The sequence below is a fragment of the Stegodyphus dumicola genome, chromosome 12 (genome assembly GCF_044657685.1).
Source record: "Stegodyphus dumicola isolate Sdum_Otavi_A_Nest chromosome 12, ASM4465768v1".
Lineage (NCBI taxonomy): Eukaryota > Metazoa > Arthropoda > Arachnida > Araneae > Eresidae > Stegodyphus > Stegodyphus dumicola.
The window spans coordinates 109191454-109216106 of NC_140779.1; the positions used below are offsets into that span (position 1 = coordinate 109191454).

Consider the following 24653-nt stretch of genomic DNA (forward strand, 5'->3'; position numbering starts at 1 on the left):
TTCAACTTTTCAAACTTATTTAATTAAAATTAGTAAAAAAATAAAGTGTGTTAAAAAGAGGTGTAATAGTTGTTATATATTTTAATAATGTTTATATATTATTAGCTGGCTTGGAGAATTGATATAGGTAAGTTTTTAAAAATTCTTTTAGGCAAAATTAATGTGTTTAGTTCTTTTTTATGTATGTTTTTATATAAAACAATTTAAAGCATATGTATGTAATTTTTTTATATAAGTAGAAATCAGTAATGGTAATTTTTTTAAAATCTGATACAACTGTTTAATAAATTATGCATCCTCTTGTAATGTCAGTCTTCATCTTTCAATTTCTTCTTGCAGATAAAGCTGATGGCAACTTTAATATCAGCATTAAAAGAGGCTTATACATATTATATCAAGCAGAGATTTCAAGGACATTCTATGTTTTTAGCTGTCATTTGTGGATTTTGCTTCTTTGCTTCTATACCATATTTAACTCAGGTAAAATGCCATATATTTTTATTATTTGTTATAATAAATGAGCCAAAATTATTTATTAATTAAAGTGATAGCAAATTATTACTAATTTATATTTCATAGCAACTTAGTTTAAATACTGAGAAACCAGTATTTTTGAAGAAAAGTTAGTTACATAAAATTTAATTCAGGTAAAAAGTATTTTTACAATGTCTGTTTATAAAATATGGTTGTGAAATTAATAATTTTGGAGTAAGATGATTGTAAGAGAAGTGATACCTAAATGTTTTACATCTTACTGTTGGTTGTTTTGTATTTTAAATGATAAACACTTATTTTACGTCTAAGCATTTTACTCTGTGAACATAAATTTTATCTTTAAAAAAATAATTAATTTTGCGATTTCTAATTATAGATTAGTTACAAATAATCTCATACTTGAAATGTGCTTTTTTATTCTAATGTTCAGAGTTATGTTGAGGGTGGAAAGAATGAGGTATTTGCCACAAAGCAAAAAATAAGACGGTGTAAAATAATAATATAAATTTAGTATTAATGTAAATGTTATGAAAAAGTATTTTGCAAGAAATGCAGTTTTAAGTAACAGGAAAAAATTATCTATTTATTTAAAGCTTCAGATTTTTAGTACGTGTGCAGAAAGAATAAAAAAAAGCTGAACTTTTAAAAAACTTTTTTTTTTTTTTTTTGCTTTTTTTTATACCAAAGAATAAAAAAGTGGCAGTGTGTATATAAACATTAAACGACTGAATTGTCTGTGAATAATATTGTAATTTAAGTGCAGTTTTTGAAAAGGCCTTTTAAGTTTTAGAGCATACAGCATAAATAAAAATCTCATATGCATATTAAATTTCTTTAAAGCCAGTTCTAATATAAAAGTAGGATACTATTTCGTTTATTAGTAATTTCTGAATTACTGACAGTTTCAAATGCAAATTAATTACAAGCATAAATGCTAGGAAAATAAGGGATTGTGTATTTTCCAGTCTGTGTAAGTTGGTATTTTACTGTATTTCATGAGAATGGACAATTCTCCTTCTCTAAAAAGTGCAAAGCAATCGTAATGTTTTATTACTTCTTCCTCTGTCTTTAGCTATTAGTTTCAAATACTTGAAAATTTCAGATATTTTTCAAATAAGATGTCTAAGTTATTTGAAAACACTTAAAAAAAAAAAGTATTCACTGTCAGCTTAATTGAGTCAACGCAATTTCTAACTTTTTGGCAGAAATAGTACATGAGATTGTTTATGGTTATACTGAAAAATTTTAATTGAAAATATTCAAATATGATAGACTGAATTGTGTTAAAGCTAACAAAGACTAAAGTTGACTCAAGAATGAAAATAATATAAAAATAATACAATAAAAGCTCATCTGTCCAGAACAGTCACAGAGCCAAATTCCAGATAGCTGAACATTTACAGAATGCAATTCATAGTTAGACTAGTAAATGGAGAAAGAAATTTCTGATCCAAAACTTATAAAAACAATCATCTTATTTGTTATCAGTTTGAAAAGCCTACATTTAAAATTATGTAAGATTAAAAAAAATGCATTTCATACACAAAATCTGCTGTATACATTTAAAATTATGTAAGCAATTTTTTAATGAATTTCATACATAAAATCTGATGTAGGCCAATTGAAATTGAAAAACATATGAAATTGAAACATTTTATTTGACTATAAAATGCTGTCGACTATGTAAGTTGAGGGAGATATGCCACCAAACTTGCTTCAGTTATTCTAGTAGAAGCTGGATAATCAATTGCATAAAATATTATTTTGTTATCACACTAAAATTATCTATAAAATGTCTGAAAACTTTTTACTAATATGATATTTAACTTTTGACCAGCTGATTAGAATACACATTAGTAAACGAGATGAAAGCACTTTAATTTCTGTTGGAACTCAACACTTCTTCCAAATTCCACCCTATGCAGTGCCTTGGCCGTATCTCTCTGCCACAAAAATATCCCTCGACAGAACATCTACAACTATCTGTTGTCATAGAAACAAGCATTAATATATTTTTAAAGGGTTTCTTGATTCATTGTAATTTGCAATCTTTTTGCACTTAATGATGATTTATGACATACATTTTTTTTATTTCTGTTTTAAACAAACTACGTGTTATAATATTGTTTTGTCTTTTCAACACCAACATTTACCGCATCCAATCAAAAAAAAAAAAAAGTATCAATAAAGCTTCCTGACTCATCTCTTCTTTAAATGTGTGAGGCTTATTACTGTAGCTACCACTCCTAAAACACATTCGCGAGAGTAGTGAGGGCAGTAGATGAACTAAATGCCTATTATCAACTTTGGAATCTCTTGTATGTTTCCGTGCCATAGGAACTGCCTACTTTTCTTTGTGTATAGTGGTGGGTATGTGTGTAAAAAATGTCTTCTGAAAGAGAGCCCTGTCTTTGTGTTTTAGAAGTTATCAACAGGATTTTCAGAGCCATATTATATGTGCTTTATTGATGCCTTTACAAGTCTTTTATTTGCTTAACTTTTTTGAAAAGGGTGTTAAAAATAATTAGAAGGTTTTTCTGGATAGTTGGATGTTTTATAGTCGGGATTTTGTTGAAATTAAAAACAACAACTAACAGTAATATTAATACATAAAATGTTTTCTTTTTAATAGTTTTATGTTCTTCCTTTTCATCCATTCAAAAGCTGCGTATGATGCATAATTTTCCTTCGTAGGTTATCAAGGTAAAACATTAATAAAAATGGGGGAAAATATGCAAATAAATATGTATAGTATTTATTTGGTTGTAACATTGAAAAAGATTAATACTCCATTTGTCACTTCTTGTTATTTGCTGTAGTGATGTTTTTAATACATTACACTTTCTTAATGACATCAATCAGGTAATGAAATATCTTTTGTGTAAAACAAAGCATCTGTGAGGTAATTGCAGTATCATTTGCAAAGAAGTTATTTATGGTCAGATGATAATATTTAGCTAGTTTTAAAATTGAGACAATAACCCATGGTAGACTTTAAATAAAACTTTATTGATTTGGAGGATGATCAGACATAGACCTCTTCTGCAGAAGCTTCCTTGCCCTGCTACCCTCAAAGAAAAATAAAATCTACTCATGTGGGGAATTATGATTGTGTTTATATCAAAAGTTATGGGCTTAAATTTACTATTGATAAGTACAAATATATAGCACCATTTATAAAGGAAAATAGTAATGAAATGTGAAATTTTTTTTAAATCTCCCTCCTTCTGAAAAGAAAGATCTTTATCTAACTGCCCTCAAAATCTATGCTAGAATGAAGTGGATCTTTTGCCTAATTTTGAAGTTAACTTCAGTGTGTTTCTCTTCCAATTTGATCTAGGTTTTTGGTCATAATCATATACCAGCAACCAAATGGTAAAGTTGCTGGATATTCATAGTTCAACCTGGGGTTGATTCCAGATAAATGTGAAGGGTATTTTCATGGTTTTTACCATGTGTAACAGGGCTATATGCCAGTTTCTCTTAGACAGTGCTCTATGAACGCATTTCTCCCTTTAAGCAAATAGCCCTCGAATGCTTTGCTGTAATCAAATAAACCAAACCAAATCAATCATAGCTGCTTAAAAATAAATTTCTAAACTATATAATTAGTTAAACTATATTATTAGTTCTAAACTATATTATGACAAAAATGCTTCTAAAACTATATATTATGCACCTTTGCAAAATAATTTATTGTACTTATTTTTAATTAATACAAAGTTGTAGTTTTTAGGCTTAAAATTATAAATTAAAAATTTATCTCACTGTTATCTTTCATTTATAATGTTTCATGTTTTGACTATGACTGTTAAGATTTTAAATTTTTTTAGAGAAATTTTGTATAATTTTTACTGTAAATGAATTATGATGCTATTAATTTTTAAATTGATAAATTCTATCTAGGCTGGAATTTTTTTCTTCCAACTGACTGACCATTATATTGCAGTGATAGCTACAACTGTAGTAGCACTCTTTGAAATTTGCACTTTAAGTTGGCTATATGGTATAGTAAAATTATTTTTAGTTATTATTTATGTTTTAAGATAGTTGGAATGACTGCTTAAATTGACTATTGAAAAATTTATCTGTATAAAGATGAATTATGTCCTCCTCCCTGAAGCTTTAAATGAATCAGTATTTAGTTTTCATTAGATAAATATGGCCTGTTTTAAATAAACTGAATATGCCTTTTTAGTACCTTCTGATTATCTGCACTGCAATTTAAGACCCCTTTTTTTTTTTTTTTTTTTTTTTTATGTGTGTGAGATTACGGCAAAGCCTCGAGAGCTATCTGCATAAGGGGAGGGATGCCTTCATGGAGGACTTTCTAAGGGAAACTAGCTCGTATACAAGTTACACATGGGGAAAACCATGAAAACACCCATGCAGCCAGCCTGTTCGGGGGATTCGAACCTTGGACCGAACTACCAGTGTTTAGCGACTTTACCGCTCGGCAACTGGTGGGCCCCTGCAATTTAAGTATTCTGTTAAACTGCCATACTTTTGGCATATTTTCAAGTAAATATTTATTAACTACACAGGTGTGTATCACATAGGCATTTGTGTGCATGTGGATTTATACATTTTATATTTAACTATCATTTTGCTAAGCAGTAGCCACTGGTCGTAAAATGTAGTTATAGGCAATACAAATTTTAATTTTTTTCATAAAATTTCATGTTTCTAAAAAAAGCGCTTATTTTCTTATTATTTATCATATAAAGAGTGCTTATGAGCTGTGAGGATTTTTTTTATTAATTCACTAAGTTGCCAATGTGACGGGAACGTCTTGTAGAGATGCAGATAATCAGAAAGTACAGCCTATGTTGATTAAAAATTGTATTGAGGAATGTGTTTTGATTTTTTTTTGATGTGTAATAATGTATGATAATTTATTGCCAGAAATGTTAGTTAAGGACCTTAGATTATTAGTTTATCTTTATAAAAGATTGTATAATGCTTACTCGAAAAAGATATGCATTGTTTCTAAAATTAAGTCATAGGTAATAAGAGAAAATCCGCTCATGCAAAAATCAATTGCAAAGTCTTTAAACACATCTATAGCAACAATAAATAAAACAATAATATACAACAAAAAAGCTAACAAACAAAATGTTCAGCTTCCGCCGAAGCATATGGCCGCCGAAACAATTTGTAGAAACCTGTATGAAAACTTTTCAGCAGGTAAAGGGAAATACCTTGTGACCCTGGATGAAGCATGGGTTTGACTAAATGGCTGCAACAAAAAAGGTCCACTTATTGTTGAAAATAAGGGAAAAAAGTGTACAAACCTGGTTCCATTCATGTAAAGAAAGTTTCACTAAGGGGTTTATGATTGTCGCAAGTTTCTCTTACATAGGAAATTAAGAAGAATGGGAAAAAATGTTAAAATCAATTCGATGTACTATCAAGAGAAAGTTTTACATCCAATGTTTATAGAAGAAATTCCGTTTCTTTAAACCAGTGACCCTGAAAAAGTGAAATGCCATTAACACATTACCGACCGGTAGCCTATCAATTGGCTTATCGCCAACGCCTGCCGACTGATAGCCTATTAATCGGCTTTTCATCACCATCTACCGACCAATCGCCTATTAATCGGCTTTTTTTAGGCAACGCCTGCCGGCCGACCGATACCCTATTAATCGGCTTTTTCACCAACGCCTATCGATCGATAGCTTATTAATCGCTTTTTCCTCGGGGCTACCTAAAAATAGACTGTCAGTCGGTAGCCATAACGATAAATAATTGCCATTTGCTATATCATTTGCATTTTATTATTAGTATTGAGGTACATTGATCACTTGCGTTAAGTGCGGTGCTTCGTAAACTTTCACATTTTCACACTGTTTTTAAAAAAAATTACCGTTCACGATGAGCGAAAAAAATGGTACTGGAGAGTTTTATTTAGACGATTTATCAGATTGTCCTGACAGTTATTTAGAACATGAAGAATCTGCGGCTGAGCGGCTGGTCGGACATGCGTATGCTGTTGAACCACTAGCGGTCAGTAAAGTGTTAATACAAAGCAACAAGTCATACTTTGAAATACTACATTCCTTGAAAAAATGAAGACTGATACAGGTATTGCCTTCAGTACAGACTGTCTGTAAAAATTAATCTTATTCAGGAATTCGAAAAAAAAATAACAATCATTTATATGCTTTAATGTTACAATTCCAAACTTTAAAATCATAGAATAGCGCAAAGGCAGCTTTTCAGCTGGTGTAATAGTGTATAGTCAGCTTTTTATTTGGAGATGCACTATTATACAAACTACCATAAACTGTTTTGTTTACATTTTAGGTTGTGACACTTAAAAGTACCATTGTAGCTTGTTTTATCTACAGTTATGTTATTGTCTATGTCTATATACATAAGGACTGTTAGAAACCAAATGGTTCAAGTTAGGGAATACAGACAGTTTTGCCCCACTTCCTATTTTTCAGTGGTGAAACTAGTTGAATGCATGGGCATTTGTACTGTTTTTCTCATGTACAGGAAAATACCCTGTACACGAGAAACAGTACAAATGCCCATGCATTCAACAGGGTTTGCTGTTTCATGTACAGAGTTCAAGTTGGATAATACAGACAGGTTTGTCCCACTTCGCATTTTTCAGTGGTGAAACTAGTTGAATGCATGGGCATTTGTACTGTTTTTCTCGTGTACAGGGTATTTTCCTGATGTCCTTTACTGAAACAGCTGCCTTAAATATACATTATTCATTTTGACAAAGTATCCACAAAGGCATTTCTTCCCCTTAGGCAGATTGTTTTAGTATGCTTTGCTACAGCTCAATCATCCAATCCTTTTGGAGAAGCATTTTTAACTTAGGTGTAACATATTTTAATAGTTTTCTGTTTAGTAGCATAATTTAATTTTGATCAATTAGTGTACGAAATGCAAATAACTATATATAATTCTGTTTCATGTTTAGGAGCTTCAAATCTCTCTTCATGCATTCAACAAATGACTGCCAAAACACCTTCATATTTTTACCAATTCTCTTGGATGATATTGAGCCCTGTGACTATATTGGTAAGAATTTTACACACTATTTTTTAAGAAATTCATTTATTTCCACAGCATCACTAAACTTTTCCTGTTAATTTTTTAATAGCATATCATTAAAGAAAGGAATAATTTTAGAAATTATTTTTTTAATTCAATCTTTTACCTGAAGGAGAAGTACCACCAATTTAAATTCCTGGTTTCCTTTTTCTCTTAAGTATATGCTATTCTTAAAGTGAAACCCTCTAAAAATTACCCTGATATTTTATCTATCTGAAAACTTTTTGTTTTTAAACACTGTTAAACAAATCATATGTGAAAGAGAGTAATTTCATTATACATACATGTTAAATTTATCTTAAATGAAATTTCAAAATCTTGTCTTTAGTTGCTTAACAGAATTCATAATTAAGTATTATTCAAGAAAATATATTCCCCATATCAAATTTATTTCTCATGTGTTACTAAAAGCAGATTACCGTATTTGATGGCATATAAGACGCACTTTTTTTCCTAAATTTGGTCTCAAAAAAAGTTACCTGCATTTATACGTGAAGGACACAGGTTAACTTTCAATACTGAATGCTATTTTTAGCCCGGATAAAGGTCTAGACACACATAACTTTTTCTACATCTACATATGTGTGGCCTTCTAAATAAGAGTGCGTCTTGTATGCCGTCAAATACGGTATTTTATATAATATTCAAAATTATGTTACATAAAGAATTAAAAGTCAACTATTTTGCTTCAAGCTAAAAATTCTAAATGTTTATTATTATTATGTTAAAATATTTACATTATAAAAGCAATCCACTTTTAAGCTTGCTGGTATTTAATATAGGATTTATAATTAAATTATCAAGAGATATTCTCGTGTATGACAAAAGCACAAATTGAAAATTACTTAATCTTTGCATAAAATGGAAGAAAATTAGATGTCCACCATGAAGACATTCTTTCCCTGAGTCACATAGCCATTGAGTTCTTTATTGTAATCTAAATCAGCATTTCTAATTTTTTTTAACAAGTAGGGACCATTTTTATAAATTAGAATGTTCTGTGGATCACCTCGTTTTTATCATTTTTGAAAGCAATTTTTAGCATATGTTGCTACCATATTTTTTTATTACAATTAATTAAAATTAATCTTATACTAATATTAATAGAAGAAAATGTATGTTTTTAAGAATTCAAGGCTATTAAAATTTAAGTAATCTTTATCTAAGACACAATAACACGCCGAATAAATACTAATTCAGAAGTCAAACAACAAAAATCAGCGTTACACCTACAAAATTTTCACAGGACTAGTCTCGATGGTTCTACCGAACCATCATCTTCAGCTGCAAAACCGCAAAATGAACCATCGAGACTAGTCCTGTGAAAATTTTGTAGGTGTAACGCTGATTTTTGTTGTTTGACTTCTGAATTAATCTTTATCTCTCTAAATAAAAATTGCCACTCACACTCACGAGATGGACTTGCACATTTTTTTTTTAGGCCTGCATGTATATTGATAAGGAATATTGAACTCAGTGTTTTATATCTCTTTTTTGTTGGTAAAAGTCTGTAGGTAAGGAAACTAATAATAAATTTCATAAAATGTTAGTCTTGAAATAAAAAGTGATGATTGCTACATGCAATTTTTGAAATTATCAGTTTTCCAGTTGTGTCACAGTTAATTTGAATTATATTAGCCCAAAGGCTATTAGTCTCAAAATGGCATTTTGCATCGTTTCACTTTCTGCATTAGTTCACATTTCAAACTACTGTCACCAAATATTATCACCATGTATTATATTTAAAGAAACTAAATAATGAAGAATTTACATGAATTTTTCTCACATTATGAAAAAACAACGGTACCTAGAGCCATCAAATTTTGAATAACGTAGTCCTCAAACTCAACATAGGCACTTGGAAGCCTGAATTTTGAATGTGTTTTATCTACTTAAAATTTTGTAAAACTTTGATGAATTTTTTTTATTAACACACTCAATGATTTCAAAGTGAGCAATGTCAGCATTGTACAGAAAAAACATTTTTATCTCCAGCATGCAAGACTGTATATCAGAAATTCTAAAGATATGCTGTTTTTAAATATTTTGTGATATTGCTATTGAATTTTATGTGGTTTAAGTCCAAAGAACATGGTATTTAATAAATAACACACAAAAAGGTTAAAAAATGCCCTTTGGGGTGTAATATAAAACATGAAAGCTTTTTTTTTTTTTTTTTTTTTTTTTTTGTGTGTGTGTGTGTGTCTTTTCTGAAAATCTAGGAGGACTAGAAGGGCAAATCCTTCTAGATTTCTAATTTAACCATGGCATGGCTAATTTTAACCATGATCACTTGTGGTTCATGGACCACAGATTGATTGAGAAACGCTGATCTAAGTAATCCAACCAAATCCATGTAAGAAGTAAATCTAGTAATTGATATAGTATTATTACTATTTTCTGGATTACTGCTTTAATACATTTTCTTTTATGTTATCAAATTCTTAAAGTGAAACATAACTGAACAAACACAGAATATTTTTATCATTTGTGTATGTCATAGTGTGTACATATATCATTATTTTAAAAAATATGTAATAAATACTTAAGATTATATGTGCATTTCATCATTAATTATTGTTTTGAAAATTAAACAAGATTCTAGCTAATTGCTAACCTTATAGTTGAAATCATAAAACATAAGTAGCTTTGTTTTGTATTTGACAAAAGGAGTTCACTAGCCTATGCAACATATATACGATTCAAATTCGATTAGAAAGTCCTCCACAGAACCATTGATCATTTTATAATAATTAATATTTAACCAAATTAAGGCTTCTATTACCAACAGGAAATGTTTTTTTTTTTATTTCTACATGAATTTATTTCACTGTAGAAAGTCATTTATAAAATATCCTTCTCTTATGGACATACTTTTTAAATGCTTTCTCATAAATCATTAATTAGTTATTGCTTATCAGTTATGCTTAAGTATGAAACTGCTTAAAGTATGAAATTTTAAAGCTTTTAAGGTGTGGCATATGAAATAGATTGAAAGGTCGTTTGTTTAGAAGAATAATTCACTCATAATAAAAAGTGTTATCTTAACATAGAGGTTTGTTAAAATTTTATTTATGTATGTACTTCCATGCATTTAAAAAATAGATAAGGTATAAATAGAAGTACTATTTTCTGTGCACATAGAAATAATTGTAGTAATATGAATTTGTAATTAAATGCTTTTTCCCATAGACGGTATTAGGTTATGGTTGTATTAAGATGAGTGGTTCTGTCATTAGAAAAGGTTATGACTATCCTGATTGGGCCCACATATTGGGATGGGTTTTATTTGGACTTACTTTATGTTGGATTCCATTCCTTGCCATAGCAGCTTATAGAAAAGCTCCAAAATCAAGTATTATGCAGGTATATTTAGAATTCATCTATTTAATTAAGAATCAATGATTTTTAAGTATACAGTTTACCAAACACCTCTTTATAAATCAACATTTGAATTAACTTAAAACAAAATTGGCATTACAGTAGAACAAGTTCACCTACATTCAAAATACATACTTACACAAGGTGTTACATGACTTTTATAATTAACTACAGTAAAAGTTGTATGCTGCAATAAAATACAGTCAACTATACCTATCCAGTATAAATGTAATATTAAAAATTTATGACTGAGTATTCGTATCACATATTTTATTGAACAATATCATTAACTATTTTAATTGCATTGTTAATTAAAACAGTCATTTTACGGAATCTTCAAAAAGTAGACAAGTTATGTGTACAATAGCTTAAAAAAATTCATTAATAACAAATTTGAGTATAGAAGCAAGATAATTCTGATGTAAAAGTTACCAAATTTTATTTTTTAAAATTTATTTGATATATAGAATCTGCTCTATTTGAATACTTATAAAAATTATTCAAATCTGGTTTCAAAACAAACAACTCCTATTGCAAATAGAACAACAGTTTAAAGAAATTCCATAAAATTACTTAAAAAAATTTTAATGGAATATTTGTTTACTATAGAAATTATAGCAATTTAGTCTATTACTGATTGCTTCCATAATATGATTTGAGGTACCAGTCCTTATTTTTTATATTAGTGATATTGCACTGAAAATGCATATAATGGAGATATAACTTAATTATCAAGTCTGGATTAAGTTCCTGATATTTTATATCATATTAGGAAAATGAGTGGCAGCATTAGCTTGTTTGAGATTTATTCCAGTATCAGTAAGATTTGTTTCCAGCACTCAAATAGTTTTTTTAATTTCAAGAAAAACCTTGCTCTTTATGCTGTTTGTTCCTGTTATGCAATTCGAGATTTTCAGGTGAATTTTACAGTGTTAGTACATTTGGATGTTAACTTTGAAATAAATGTATCTAATGATAGCAGTGACAAAACTTGATTGTAGCCCTAATAGAGAGGAATGAAATTTTGCATGTTGTAATTAGTATCCTATATTTATAAAAATTTCCAAACCAATAAGAATACACTCAAAAGTCGTTAATTCCGACACCCATAATCCGGACCTCAAAGCTACAAACTTTCTGCGCATGCGTCAGCAAATATGCGCGCACACGTTTACACATGCACGTTTAATGTATAACGGACAGTATAAGCTAAGCTAAAATTATCTAAATCAGTTAATGTTGCAGATTGCGTTGTTTCTTAATCTTGAAATTGGATCCGGCTTATTATTTTTTGCAGACTGTTAGAGCAATTTTATAAAAGTAAGCTTGAACTTTTGATTATGTCAAATAGAATTTCTGATATATATTTACTAATGTGTAAAGGATCTACAAAGCGAAAGTATGTGTCAAAGTCCATTAAACAAGAAGTGGAATTGCTGCAAAAAATGGATAAAGGCATATCCTTTGTTTCTGTAACCATTCCGAAATCTGTTTATCAATTTTACGCTGCTCTGTGGCGGAGGGGGGGGGGACGCCGCAGCGCACAATGAATTGGAAGTTGATCTGTCAGCACTTGTAGTGTTTCATCTCGATATACTCCGTCTTTGATATGATTTAAATCAAATTCCTCGTCATTATAATTCGCTTCCAATAGCGAAGAAAGTGACATAGGTTATTGAAAACGAAAAAATTTCAATTGACAAATTAGTCGGTATTCTCGACACAGCAATTATAGGACTTGAACAGCGGAACTTTGTAACTGAACAAGAAATTATGTCTGTTTATAGAATTAAAAAGAAAGTATTATCACATAAAATGAAGCAACTTAAACAACTTACATTGAAGGAAATGTTGAATAAAGTAAAATAAATATTAAGCTTTTTTTTGTAAATTTTGATACCAAAAGTTTCGCATATTTTTAATTTTATAATTTCTGCATGCCATCTTACCAGATTTAAAGTGATGATCTATAATCCGGAATCGCCGAAGTCCCGATGAGTCCGGATTAGCGACTTTTGACTGTAATATAAATTAAGATACTTTTACATCATAATATACACAAGACGAATTTAAAAAGTAATTTACAACTGGTTATTGAAAAGCAAAAAAATGAAAATTGGTGCACTATGACATGCAATTGATAGGTGCACTACAACATAGTTTTCATTATTCAGTCTATGTAAACATTTGTCTGAATGTTTAAGTACATGGTTAAGATTCTCTGATGATTTACTCATGGATGAACTACATACACCTGCTCATTATTGGCAGGAATTATCCACCTAGACGAATTCTTGTAGTTTCTGAAACTGTCACCCTCCTATTGCTGTGAGCCCCACCAGTGGCAGAATGCTTATGACAGCTGAATTCTGGGAATTTGATTCCATATTAGGGTAACAAACAGGCTGGCTACATGATTGATTTCAAGGATTTTCCCCATGTGCAATATGAATACCACAAATTAGGTACCTTTCGAAAGTCCACCATAAAGTAACCATCTCTAACCCTTTCAAGACACGTACCTCATTCACCAAAGTGTTTCTTGGGACAGCTTGCTAACAGGATGCACTGTCTTTGTGGAGATGGGCAATGCATGCTGTGAAACCTAGCTTGGCTTAAATTAAATTCACGGTCCAATTGATCTAATTTTTGGCACATTATGAGACGAATATTCAAATTTTAGCTTATTATTAGACGAATATTCATGTAATACATTATAGATGTAAGTTATTGCAATTAATTTAAAAACTTTTTCATTATATTTTCTTTAAAAATTCTATAAAATAATATAATACAACTTTTGATTTTCTTATAATAAATATGTATGAAAAAATATACAAACAATCAAGACCTTTTTATTAATAGAAATATCTTTCATAAATAGACCAGCATGAAAACAAAAAGGAAGCAGTATTTCAAAAAGTCATTAGGTTTTTTGGTTTATTCCCAACAAAATAATTACATCAAAAAACACTTTCATTTGCTCTGGATGCGAAACTTTTGGTTTCAAACTTTGATGACCCCAATATGCCTAACCTGTCTGGTGTTTTTGCTCAGTAATAAGAAATATATAGAAATTAACACTGGCACAGTTTTATCACAGTTAGTAACTTCTTCACAATCAGAACAATCCGTTGCTTGTTGTTGGAAATGTAAAAGCTTGTTATTGTAAATTAAAAAACTTACGTTTATCTAAGATTGCTAAATGCAATAATTTGTTGAATGTATATATTTATATAATTAAAAGTGTTCTTAAACAGTTAAATATATGAAAAACTAATAACATTTTCCTTTTTAGACAATCACAAAAGACACATTTGTAAAGAATATATGAATTGTGAAAAAATTTGATATATCAATTATGAACATAAAATTTTGATTATTTGACCAATTATGAACATAAAATCATGATACAAAATTCAGTACAGCTTTTTCTAAAGATGGAATTCACGAAATGAATAATATATAATTAATCTCAAGATTTATTTTTAATGGGCTCTTATTTCACATATATAAAAAACATGCACACAAAATCTCAATACGAGATGGTTAAATGAAGGTAATTAAATCACAAATCTACCAAATTATTTTTTTTATTTCATGTGAAATAAAAAAATAGCTTCATTCATTTCTGATTCATGAATAAAAATAGATTAATACCTGATAACAGTAGGAAGGATGAATTTCACTAGTTTTAAAATCTAATTTCAATTATGACCTATATTTTAAATTACTAAAAAGAAACTAAAAATTTATATAACAAATCGTTTTATTGTTTATGTATGGATGTTTTAAGACAAACCTTTTGTAGAATTTGTGAATGAAATTATTTATTTATATTTTTATAAAATAGTGTACAATCATCATCAAATTTAATATAATTCTGTTTCTTTTTTCAGAGATTAAAGACCACTATTCAGCCTAGAATTCGAAGTCATTCTGAAGCAATGTGGCAAACCAAACCAGTGATCATATTAAATGGTTCAACTGTTACTGCTTCAGAATTTCCAGATTATAAGCTTCCTGAGCTACCAACAGTACCTAATGCAGTACAATCATATGTGGATAAACATTCATCAATGACTCAGAATGCTGAGTCAGCATTTTAGCTGTATTATATTTTGTAATATTTTATTGGTGCATTTTAAGCCTCAACTTTTTTACATTTAGTCATTACTAGAGTCTAACTTTTTATTTTAATGCATTGTTGTGTATAATTAGTTTAGTTTAAAACATAAGATTCAACTTATTTAAAAGTGTAGTATTTAGTGCCAAAAGTTCATTAAGATAAATAAGTGGCATAATATTTTCATCACATACGAACATGAAGTATAATATTTTGTTTAGACGTGGCTGCCTGTTCATAGTATACAAAACATACAAATACTTGTTTTAATATTTTTTTTTATTTCAAAGTTTTACAAAATAAATCAGCACAAAAATTCATATCTAAATTATCTATATAAAGCTATGATGCCAATATACTATTTGGTTTATGAATTCAGTATTATATACAATCTTTAAAATTTATAACAAAACAAAACAAAAAAAAAAAAAAAACCTGTGATAACCTTTGTAAAATTTATTTAATATATATGTATATGTCAAAAGATCTTGCAAATAAAAGATATATTATTGTGTAAAAGAAAAGTGGAATGATAAAAAAATCAAAATGCATTACTTTAATAATTTAACTGATATTTAAAAATTATTAAAAAGCATCAACTAAAAAATCAGATCCAGAATATCACAGTTCATGATCAGCTACACTTTGTCTCAGATACTCATCATAAAGCTGCCTCTGAAAAGCGAAAATAAAATATTTAGCATACATTTAATTACATGCTTTCTACCTAGCAATAATAATCTCCAGATTAAAATCTGGAATCTAACAAAAAATTTACATGTAAAATTTTTGAAATACAATAATTAATGCATCTATTTACTTACTATTATTCTTAATCTACTAAGAATGAAAGGGGTTTCTAACTTTTTAGGCAGCAAGTGTATTATTTTTCTCAATTTTCAGGAAATTAGTTAAAAAAAGGAGGGAAGAGGAATACACAACTAAACACAGCATAGCTGCCAATCTTGAAATATAAAAAACCTGAGAGTTTTCAGAAAGTTTCTGTGCTGCATGGTAACACCATCCCTCCCCCCCCCAAAAAAAAACATACTAAACTAACTCTAACTCACTAACTTCATTATGGCATCATTCAGATGTAAAAATGCATCAATATTTAATTTGATTTTATAATTTTCTTAACACTTTTTATATTGAGGAAATCCTAAGTATGGAGAAAAGCTTTCACTAATCAAAGTACTTTTAAAATACAATAAAAATGAAATTATGTGAACTTATAAATACCATTACTGATGTTAAATAACATTGAATACATTGGTCTAACAATCTTCATAAAATTTCTAACAGATGCCTGCTATAGAATTAAGACAATTCATGTAAGAAAAATTATGTCGAAAATCAGTAGGAGTGTAGAGATGGAACTTGTACAACTTAATTAATTGCTAGGAAATACAGGGTGAGCCAAAAGTTCATTAAAACTTTAAAAATTCATTTTAAAAAAAAGAAGTAATTATGATAAAAAAGTGCAGTTTGCAAGAAAGGGCTCACAAGGAAGTAAAATTTTTAGTTAAAAATGTCACCAGTAGAGAGCACTGACATACAAAAGATTCAGCAGAATTATGCAAATTATTCTCGCACTACAAGACCACATGAAACATTTACTTCTCATTCACTTTCAGAATGTTATCATTACCCGAGTGAGCACTGTTGGTGAAGTTGTTCTATCTAAACGGAGAGTTAGCAACTGTTGTGTTGCGAAAATTTTGCACGCCGAAAAGACTAAGATGAAGAATGGCCCCATATTGCATTCTGGAATACTGAACTGAATATAACGGTTCGAAGATTGGAGGATCGGCCACAAAGTGCAAGACCCTCATTGGCAGAGGTCTGAATTATTGCATGGGAAACCACTATAAATGACATAGCGGTGGAATCATCCATCGCGAGTGACAGTGCTCGCGAAGCTGGAAGGATACTGGATATGCCTCACTCTATTCGATGTATCCTCCAAAGGAATTTGCATCTCTATCAATACAAATTGAAGTCACTGCACGAGTTACAACCGGGAGACACAGTTATGGGGGAATTATTTGTTGAGTGGGTTATGGCAAGAATGAAAAGCAACCCTCAGTGATTGTTCAATGTGTTCTGGACAGATGAAGAATACTTCACATTACACAGGAATTTCAACAACCAGAACACTAGTATATGGCCGATGTCAAATCCTCGTGAATACACAACAAAATCATTGATCCAGCCAAGCTGACAGTCTGGTGGTGTGTGGCTTCACCTCATCTTTCATTGTCGAATCATTCTTCTGTGAAGAACCATGTCCTGTACCTAGCTGGAAAATGAGCACAGTAACTGCTGAGTGCTATCTCACACTTTTGCGTGACACAGTCATGCCCGCATTAAACCAAAAAGGTGTGGTAGCTGTAATAATGGTAAACCGCCACATTATGCCAGTCTCCAGTAAAATAATTTCTACCGAGTACCTTTAGTGAAAATAGTCATCATTCGAGGTTGCAAGATTGTATGGCTTTCACAATCACTCGCCCTCACTCTGGTCAATTTCTGGTTGTGGGGCTATTTGAAATCACTTGTGTACTGTTCATCCCCTTCAACACTAGGCCAAACTCAAAGATTCTACTTGTCGTGAGGTCTCTACAATCCTGTTCATTGTGTTTCTGGTCATCAGCAGCCTCTACCAGTGAGATTTTAAACTAAAAAATTTTTTGCTGCTAAAAAAAATCAGACTTCCTTGTGAACCCTTTCTTGCAAACCACAAGATCTGCAACCTTTTTATCAGATTTCTTCTTGTTTATGAAGTTTTAACGAACTTTTGGCTCACCCTATATTTTCCGACAGAAAATATAATGATAGCATAGTTTATTTTCAGACTGAACAAGTTTTATTCAGAGATAATAGGCAAAGACTTTTTTTTTTTTTTTCAGTTATAAATGACATTTATAATTTAAAAGACTTTAATCCCCAAGTACCAATAGTCGATCAAAAAATTTCTACATCAGACAAACATATTTAAAAAATGCTCCAAATGCGCTTGTAAGGTTCGTAGCTGTGACAAAAAAGGAAAAGCTAAATCTTATAAACCTCATTTCTCAAGCAGAAATCCTGAATTTTCATAAAGATTATGATGCTGAACACCAAATATTTAGAAAATTATATTAATAAATGAAAATTAGAATTGCATGTATTTAAACATTTAATACAGTATTTGCATATTAAATATGTTAAACACTGCATAATATGAAAAATAATTAAATGCATAATAAATAAATTTTGCATTTAATTATTTTTAATTTTAAATAATAATTTTAAATTCCTCAGATATAAATAAAAATTTTAAATTCCTCAGATTCAAGATCTGAAATAGAAATTTTTAAAATAAGGTTTGCAGATAGTTTGCATCATAATTCAATTTTCCTTCATTTGTGCAGAAAGCACTATATTTCCAAGTTTAACTTGCAAATGAATTACAGTCAAAAGTCTTTAATCCAGAATGATCTATAATCTGGACCTCAAAGCTACAAACTTTCTATGCATGCGTCAATGCACGCATGCACATAATACCTGTACGTATGTGGTCATGTGTTGACGCATGCGCAGTTAATGTATAACGGACGTTATAAGCTGATTTAATTATCTATATCAGTTAATGTTGCAGATTGTGTTGTTCCTTAATCTTTGAATTGGATACGGCTTATTATTTTTTGCAGACTGTTAGAGCAATTTTATAAAAGTAAGCTTGAACTTTCGATTATGTCAAAAAGAATTTCCGTTTCTGGAGGTGCCAAAGGATCTGCAAAGCGAAAGCATGTTTCGATGTCCATCAAACAAAAAGTGGAATTGCTGCAAAAAATGGAGGGGGTGGGGGAACGTTGCGGCACGCAATGAACTGGAAGTTGATCTGTCAGCACTATCCTCATCTTCAGGGCAGATTTTTTATTTTATTCGGCTTCTAATTCCTTACTACATGTAGTACTTCATCTCGATGTATTCCATCTTTGATACGATTTAAATCAAATTCGTCGTCATTATAAATATCACGAATACACATCAAATAGTTTTCTGGTTGCAATTTTCCAAATTGACTATGCGTAATGTATGCTTTACGCATGCGCACATTGAAAGAAATGTTTAATAAAGTAAACAAATAAATATTAAGTTTTTTTTTTTTTTTTTTTTTGTAAATGTCGATATCCTTTATATCATAAATTACGGTTTCATTTTTATAATTTCTGCACGCCATATTACCAGACTTAAACTCATGATCTATAATCCGGAATCACCAATGTCCCGACAAGTCCGGATTAAAGACTTTCAACTGTATATTAATTATTGATAAATTTTCAACAGTGGTTGGTACAGGCTAATGCAAAATCAGCTACTCAGTTTTATAAATTCACTGCTCATGTTATGAATATTGTTGGTATCTATACATGGTATCAATTTATGTGCAAGTTGAGTATGTTTTGTGTTTTAACCTTAATTTTTTTTTAGAGGACAATCAAAATCTAACAATCGGTAGAGTTAAAAATCAAAGGAAAAAGGTATTTTATTAACAAAAAAATTTTTTTAACTGCAACAAAATTCAAATTTATGCATATTTTCTGCCTGAAATCTGAAAGTTTTACCTACAAGAAATTTCTATTGACCATAATTTGTAATGCAACTCGCTGACAGCAAAATATTAAGATTTTAAGATTCACATTTATTCAAATAAATGTAATACATTAAATAACTTATTTTGAACTCAAACTAAAAAGAAATATGTGAAAACTTTTCACAAGAAGGAGAAAACTTGAAAATAAACAATGAAATCTATTCTCTTTCTTTATTGGATTTTTCTAAGACGCATACAGAAGAAATAATATTTTGTATTCATATAATTATAAACTCTGTTTCTTCCTATACTTTTCAGCTCTAACACCCCTCATGGCATTTCGATTTTCATAATGTGTATTTAATTATGGCAAAGCACACTTAGGGCTATCTGCCTAAGGGGAGGGATGCCTTCGTGGAGGACTTTCTAAGGGAAACTGGCTCGTATACACGTTACACATGGGGAAAACCACGAAAACACCCATGCAGCCAGCCCGTTCGCGTGATTCGAACCTCGGACCGAACTACCATTGTTCAGCGACTTTACCGCTCGGCCGCTGGTGGGCCTTGATTTTCATAAAGTTTGTTAATTTTGAAGGAAAATTACAGTATCTTGATAACAAATCATAAATACTGATCAAGAAGTCTGGTTCTTTTCACAGATTAATTTTCTACTGTGTGTGTGTGTGGGGGGGGAATCTGTTCAAACGTAAATGTACTCTAAAACAAAGCAATTAAACTTCATAACTGAGAATATCTACCTTTAAATTTATATGACATTTATATCTACAGTGTCAATTATTTAACTCCATTTTACATTTTTGGTACTGAAAATAATGTAAAATTGGACTTCAAAACCATTAAAATCTTTTTCTTCAAATTCTTATCATGATGCTAATTAAGAGAAAATATATTCATGGGCCGTGCATAAGGAACTTTGAAACAAGCCAAAAAATAAATAATAATAATTTTTTTTTTTTAAATGTAAAACTCCGGAGCAGAATACTCCCCTTTGTGTACACCGAATTCAATGCTAAACAACAAACACTCATTTCCTTCATCTGAATGCAATAATAGTATTTGCACGCATTTAGGAAAAACAGGCATATCCTTTCATGTTGCAGGAGGAAAATAAGGGAAAAGGTTTTCCCTCTTTGTCTATGTAAAATATATGATTTCCTTAATCATGATAGCAATGGAGGAAAAAATAGAGAAGACACTGTGCATTTTATAAACTTTTCTTGAAAGAAGTTTTCATAATGTTTAAATAAGAATCTACTGCAATTTCTTTTCTATTTGCTACCTTCCCTTAAGTTCCAATTTTTCCAAAGAACTTGTTTATTTATTTATTTATTTTATTATTATTATTATTATTTTAAATTTTGATAATTTCTAAAAATACAAGTAAACTTTTCTCAAACAAAATTAAAACTTACTTTTCTGTTCTTTATGACTGTTTGTACATATTCTGCCTTTTCCAATAGGGCATTCTTTTGTTTCCTTGAAAGAGTTGGTTGTAATCTAAAAATTAAACATATATTTAAAATAAATCTAAAATATACATAAAATACAACTATGAAATGTTTAGAAGAAATTATCTCACCTTATATGCCACTGTGCTAGTATCAGTAGGAGAACTGACACAATAATTATGAACATAATTACAAATAAATGATAGTCTTCAGGTAAGCTTTCCCATATTATTAAAAACGGATTCTGAAATAAGATTTTCATTAATACAGTTAAAAATGAATGTCTGTTACTTTCAAATATTATTTTGAGTGATTTGCGAGGAAAAAAAAATTCATTTCAGTATTAATATGGATGATTTTAAAAAGGGAAAGCATCTTATATAAATATATGGGGGGAAAGCTGTAAAAAACGCAAGTAACTAAATTATTCAATTGACATGAATTGAATACACAACAAATTACAAGTGCTGATTCAGAAGTCAAACAACAAAAATCAGCATTATATTTTCTTTTTGTTTGACTTCTGAATTAGTATTTGTTTGGCGTGTTATTGTGTCTAAATTACAATTGTCCTAAAATCTGAGCTAAATGGCTACTGCAGCGTAATTAATAATAATGATATATCTAAAAAAAAAAAAAAGCAAAGTTGGAAAATACAACACATTATAATCTAGGTAACCAAAAAAAAAAAAAAAAAAAAAAAAGAGAAAAGAAAAGAAGAAGAACCACCTTTTAAACCATTTCATTATACAACTGGTAACACAATTTTTAGTGTTACCCAAAATATGGAATCTGTCTATCTAAAAACTCAACATAAAAACATCTGGTTAATAAATCAAACAATAACAAAACAATAGAACTACCAACCAGTTTTCAAATGTAACAGTGTTTTCACTTCAAAAACGTGTGTAAATCAACCCAATGCACTAAGATTAAACTAAAGTCCATAATTTGGTAAGCCTTCAAAATGCAAATTAAGCTAACACAGGCTTTGATATAATTCTTGTTAAAAACAACATCAGTTAACTCTGTACTTCACAGTCAGTTTGCCACTCTTTTGATAATGTTTGAAGTTATAAATTAGCCTACAACCTCCATATTAGCCGAAGTAAATATATTCAAACAATTTCAAAACGAATTTATAATGATAAATGGAAGTAGCAATAATATTACTAAGTATACAGTAAAATATTTAATGATGATATTTTTACACATATTATTTGATATATATATTTATAGGGTGAAAATGCTACATGTCCCCAAAAAAGTTATTTTAAATCTTAGTTACAAACGACTAAAGTACCTGCTATTTAATACTTAATTGAAAAATCTAAAAATCGATTGCTTGAACTGAATTGTATTCATAAAGTTAAAAAAACAATCTTGCGATACATTTCTGGAATATCATCACTGAGACGCTGGAGGATATTTCTACTGTTAATGATTTAACTGGGCAACAGATACAATATAATCATTTGATTGCCTGATTTCTTTACATGATGATCTATTCTTCCTATTACATTACAGAAAAATATTGATTCATCCCCTCCATTAAAACTTGAAGCAATGAAGTCTTATAAAAAGTTAATTACTTCCTTACCCTACATACATAGTCATTACATTAACGATAAGTAATACATTATTTGCATTATTTTTATTTTCAAAGGTAATTAACAAATAGAGAAAGTATTTGGTATAGAAAAACAATTTTAGTTATTTCTTTGTAATTAGCATTAATATTAGAGGTATTATGCAATTATTTATCATATCTCTGCATATCTGTGTATATAATGCTGTGTCCTTACCTTACCATCCCCAAAAATATTCACTTAAAAGTATTATTCAATCATAATAATCATGATAACATAAACAGAAAAAACAAAGACAACAATTAAATCCACAACTAAATAAAAGACCGATTACAGTTATCTAGCCTGTAAATGTGTTTACGGTTTGTTTTAAAACAACAAAGGCTTCAATTTCTGAATGGGGAGAAGGAGAAGCTGCATGTGTAATATCTTTCTTTTGGAAAGATGTGGTTTGGTTTTTTAGCATCCAGAAAGAATCTTGATAAAAATTTTAGAGGATCACCAAGCAAACAAAAATTAGAGGTGGCATATTTTTCGAATTTAAGGAGATACTAGGCAGTAAAATTTAAGGAATCGCAGAGGCCACAATGTGCAGGACCTGTCACCCTCCAACTAGTCATAGGCTCAAAGTGTGACCTTGGCTAACATCAATACAATGTCAATCAATCAGTTATTGGACTTGACCTAGCTAGCAGGCGTTTGAAATAAATGCAGAAATCTAAAAATCCATTTATGGCACACCTGCTTCTTCTTATATTCTTTACTTTGAGATAATGCAGGGAGTTATATTTTTTATTTCAAGGTGCAGTGGCTAGTGTATCGCGCAGCAGCACCACGGGTCTGGGGTTTGATCCCCGTTCTGGGCAAGGTCGACTCAGCTTTTCATACCTTGAGTCGATAAAATGAGCATCAAGTTCGCTTGAGGACTAAACACTGGAGTCCTGCGACAAGCCGACTACTTGTTCAGGGCATATGCTTACACAACCCGGGGCCCACAGTCAAGAAAGCCCACTAAGGCTGTCACGCCACAGAGTTTAATATTTTTTATTTATTTTTCAGTAGCTGGCCCAAAGATTTCAGACATTGTACTCTTGTCATCCAAAATCATCATGTCACAAATTAGAAGCTTAAAAAAATGTTTTATTTTTTTTTAAAGAAAAATATCTTAAACCTTTTGCCCAAATACTTCTGGGATATACAAGATACATTTTTCAAAAATTAAAATGTAAATACCACACACTATAATCATAATACTTTATTTCAATTACTAAGTTACACATATAAATATTGACATTCTACTTTGAAAATCTTTGCTTTTAATAGGCAAAATGATTATTCATAAACTTTTGAGATACGTTTAAAACTGCCTGAATATAAATTACTTTAAGAAGAAAATAGATAGCCTAAGTAAAAAAAAAAAAAAAAAAGAGAGAGAGAGAGAGAGAGGAGGGGGGGAGCTTCTTACCAAGTAAAACTTTAAAGCTTCAGTAGTAGAATTTCCAAGGATACTGCTTAAAATTTTTCCAGAATTACTGCTAGCCAAGACACCAACTATTACTAGGACTGGAAGCATAATACCAAATAGACCCAAAACTACACCTTTTCCACTAGATTTTAGGTTTTCAGATCGACTTTGGCTGCAAATTAAAAGAAAAGCTCTTAAAAAAATTGCAATCATGTTTAATACTTGAAAAATTGTACACTGAATACAAAATCATACATTTAAAATGAGCTCATCAAAATAGCAATTCCAGTTAGTTTAAAAAAATCCATTTTATTATTCCTCAAAGACATGATCAATCTACACTGGTGAAATAAATTAAGAGAATTTGCATATTTTATGGAATTGCATGAAAAGAACTGAACTGAAGGAAAAACCCCTGCTTCTAGATAAAAATCCATATCTTGTATGGCAAATAAGTAAGTGTACAC

At 29.9% G+C, this 24653-nt stretch overlaps 2 protein-coding genes across 3 annotated transcripts in view; one reads left to right on the forward strand and one right to left on the reverse strand.

The window, feature by feature from the left end:
- The window catches only part of LOC118182220 (sodium- and chloride-dependent GABA transporter 1-like), a 37121-nt gene extending 22013 nt beyond the window's left edge, over window positions 1–15108 (forward strand). Inside the window, exons 8-12 of the mRNA XM_035351540.2 lie at window positions 340–480; window positions 4402–4501; window positions 7439–7539; window positions 10765–10938; window positions 14853–15108. Coding sequence (XP_035207431.1) covers window positions 340–480; window positions 4402–4501; window positions 7439–7539; window positions 10765–10938; window positions 14853–15062 — 726 coding nt within the window. The 3' untranslated portion in view covers window positions 15063–15108. The remainder of the gene's footprint in view (window positions 1–339; window positions 481–4401; window positions 4502–7438; window positions 7540–10764; window positions 10939–14852) is intronic.
- A 232-nt stretch (window positions 15109–15340) lies between these two features.
- LOC118182221 (uncharacterized) overlaps window positions 15341–24653 on the reverse strand; it is a 141070-nt gene continuing 131757 nt past the window's right edge. For both annotated transcript variants that reach the window (XM_035351541.2, XM_035351542.2), the window contains 4 exons: window positions 24187–24358; window positions 21264–21376; window positions 21097–21181; window positions 15341–15754 (listed from right to left, as the gene is read on the reverse strand). In XM_035351541.2, coding sequence (XP_035207432.1) covers window positions 15701–15754; window positions 21097–21181; window positions 21264–21376; window positions 24187–24358 — 424 coding nt within the window. In that variant the 3' untranslated portion in view covers window positions 15341–15700. The remainder of the gene's footprint in view (window positions 15755–21096; window positions 21182–21263; window positions 21377–24186; window positions 24359–24653) is intronic.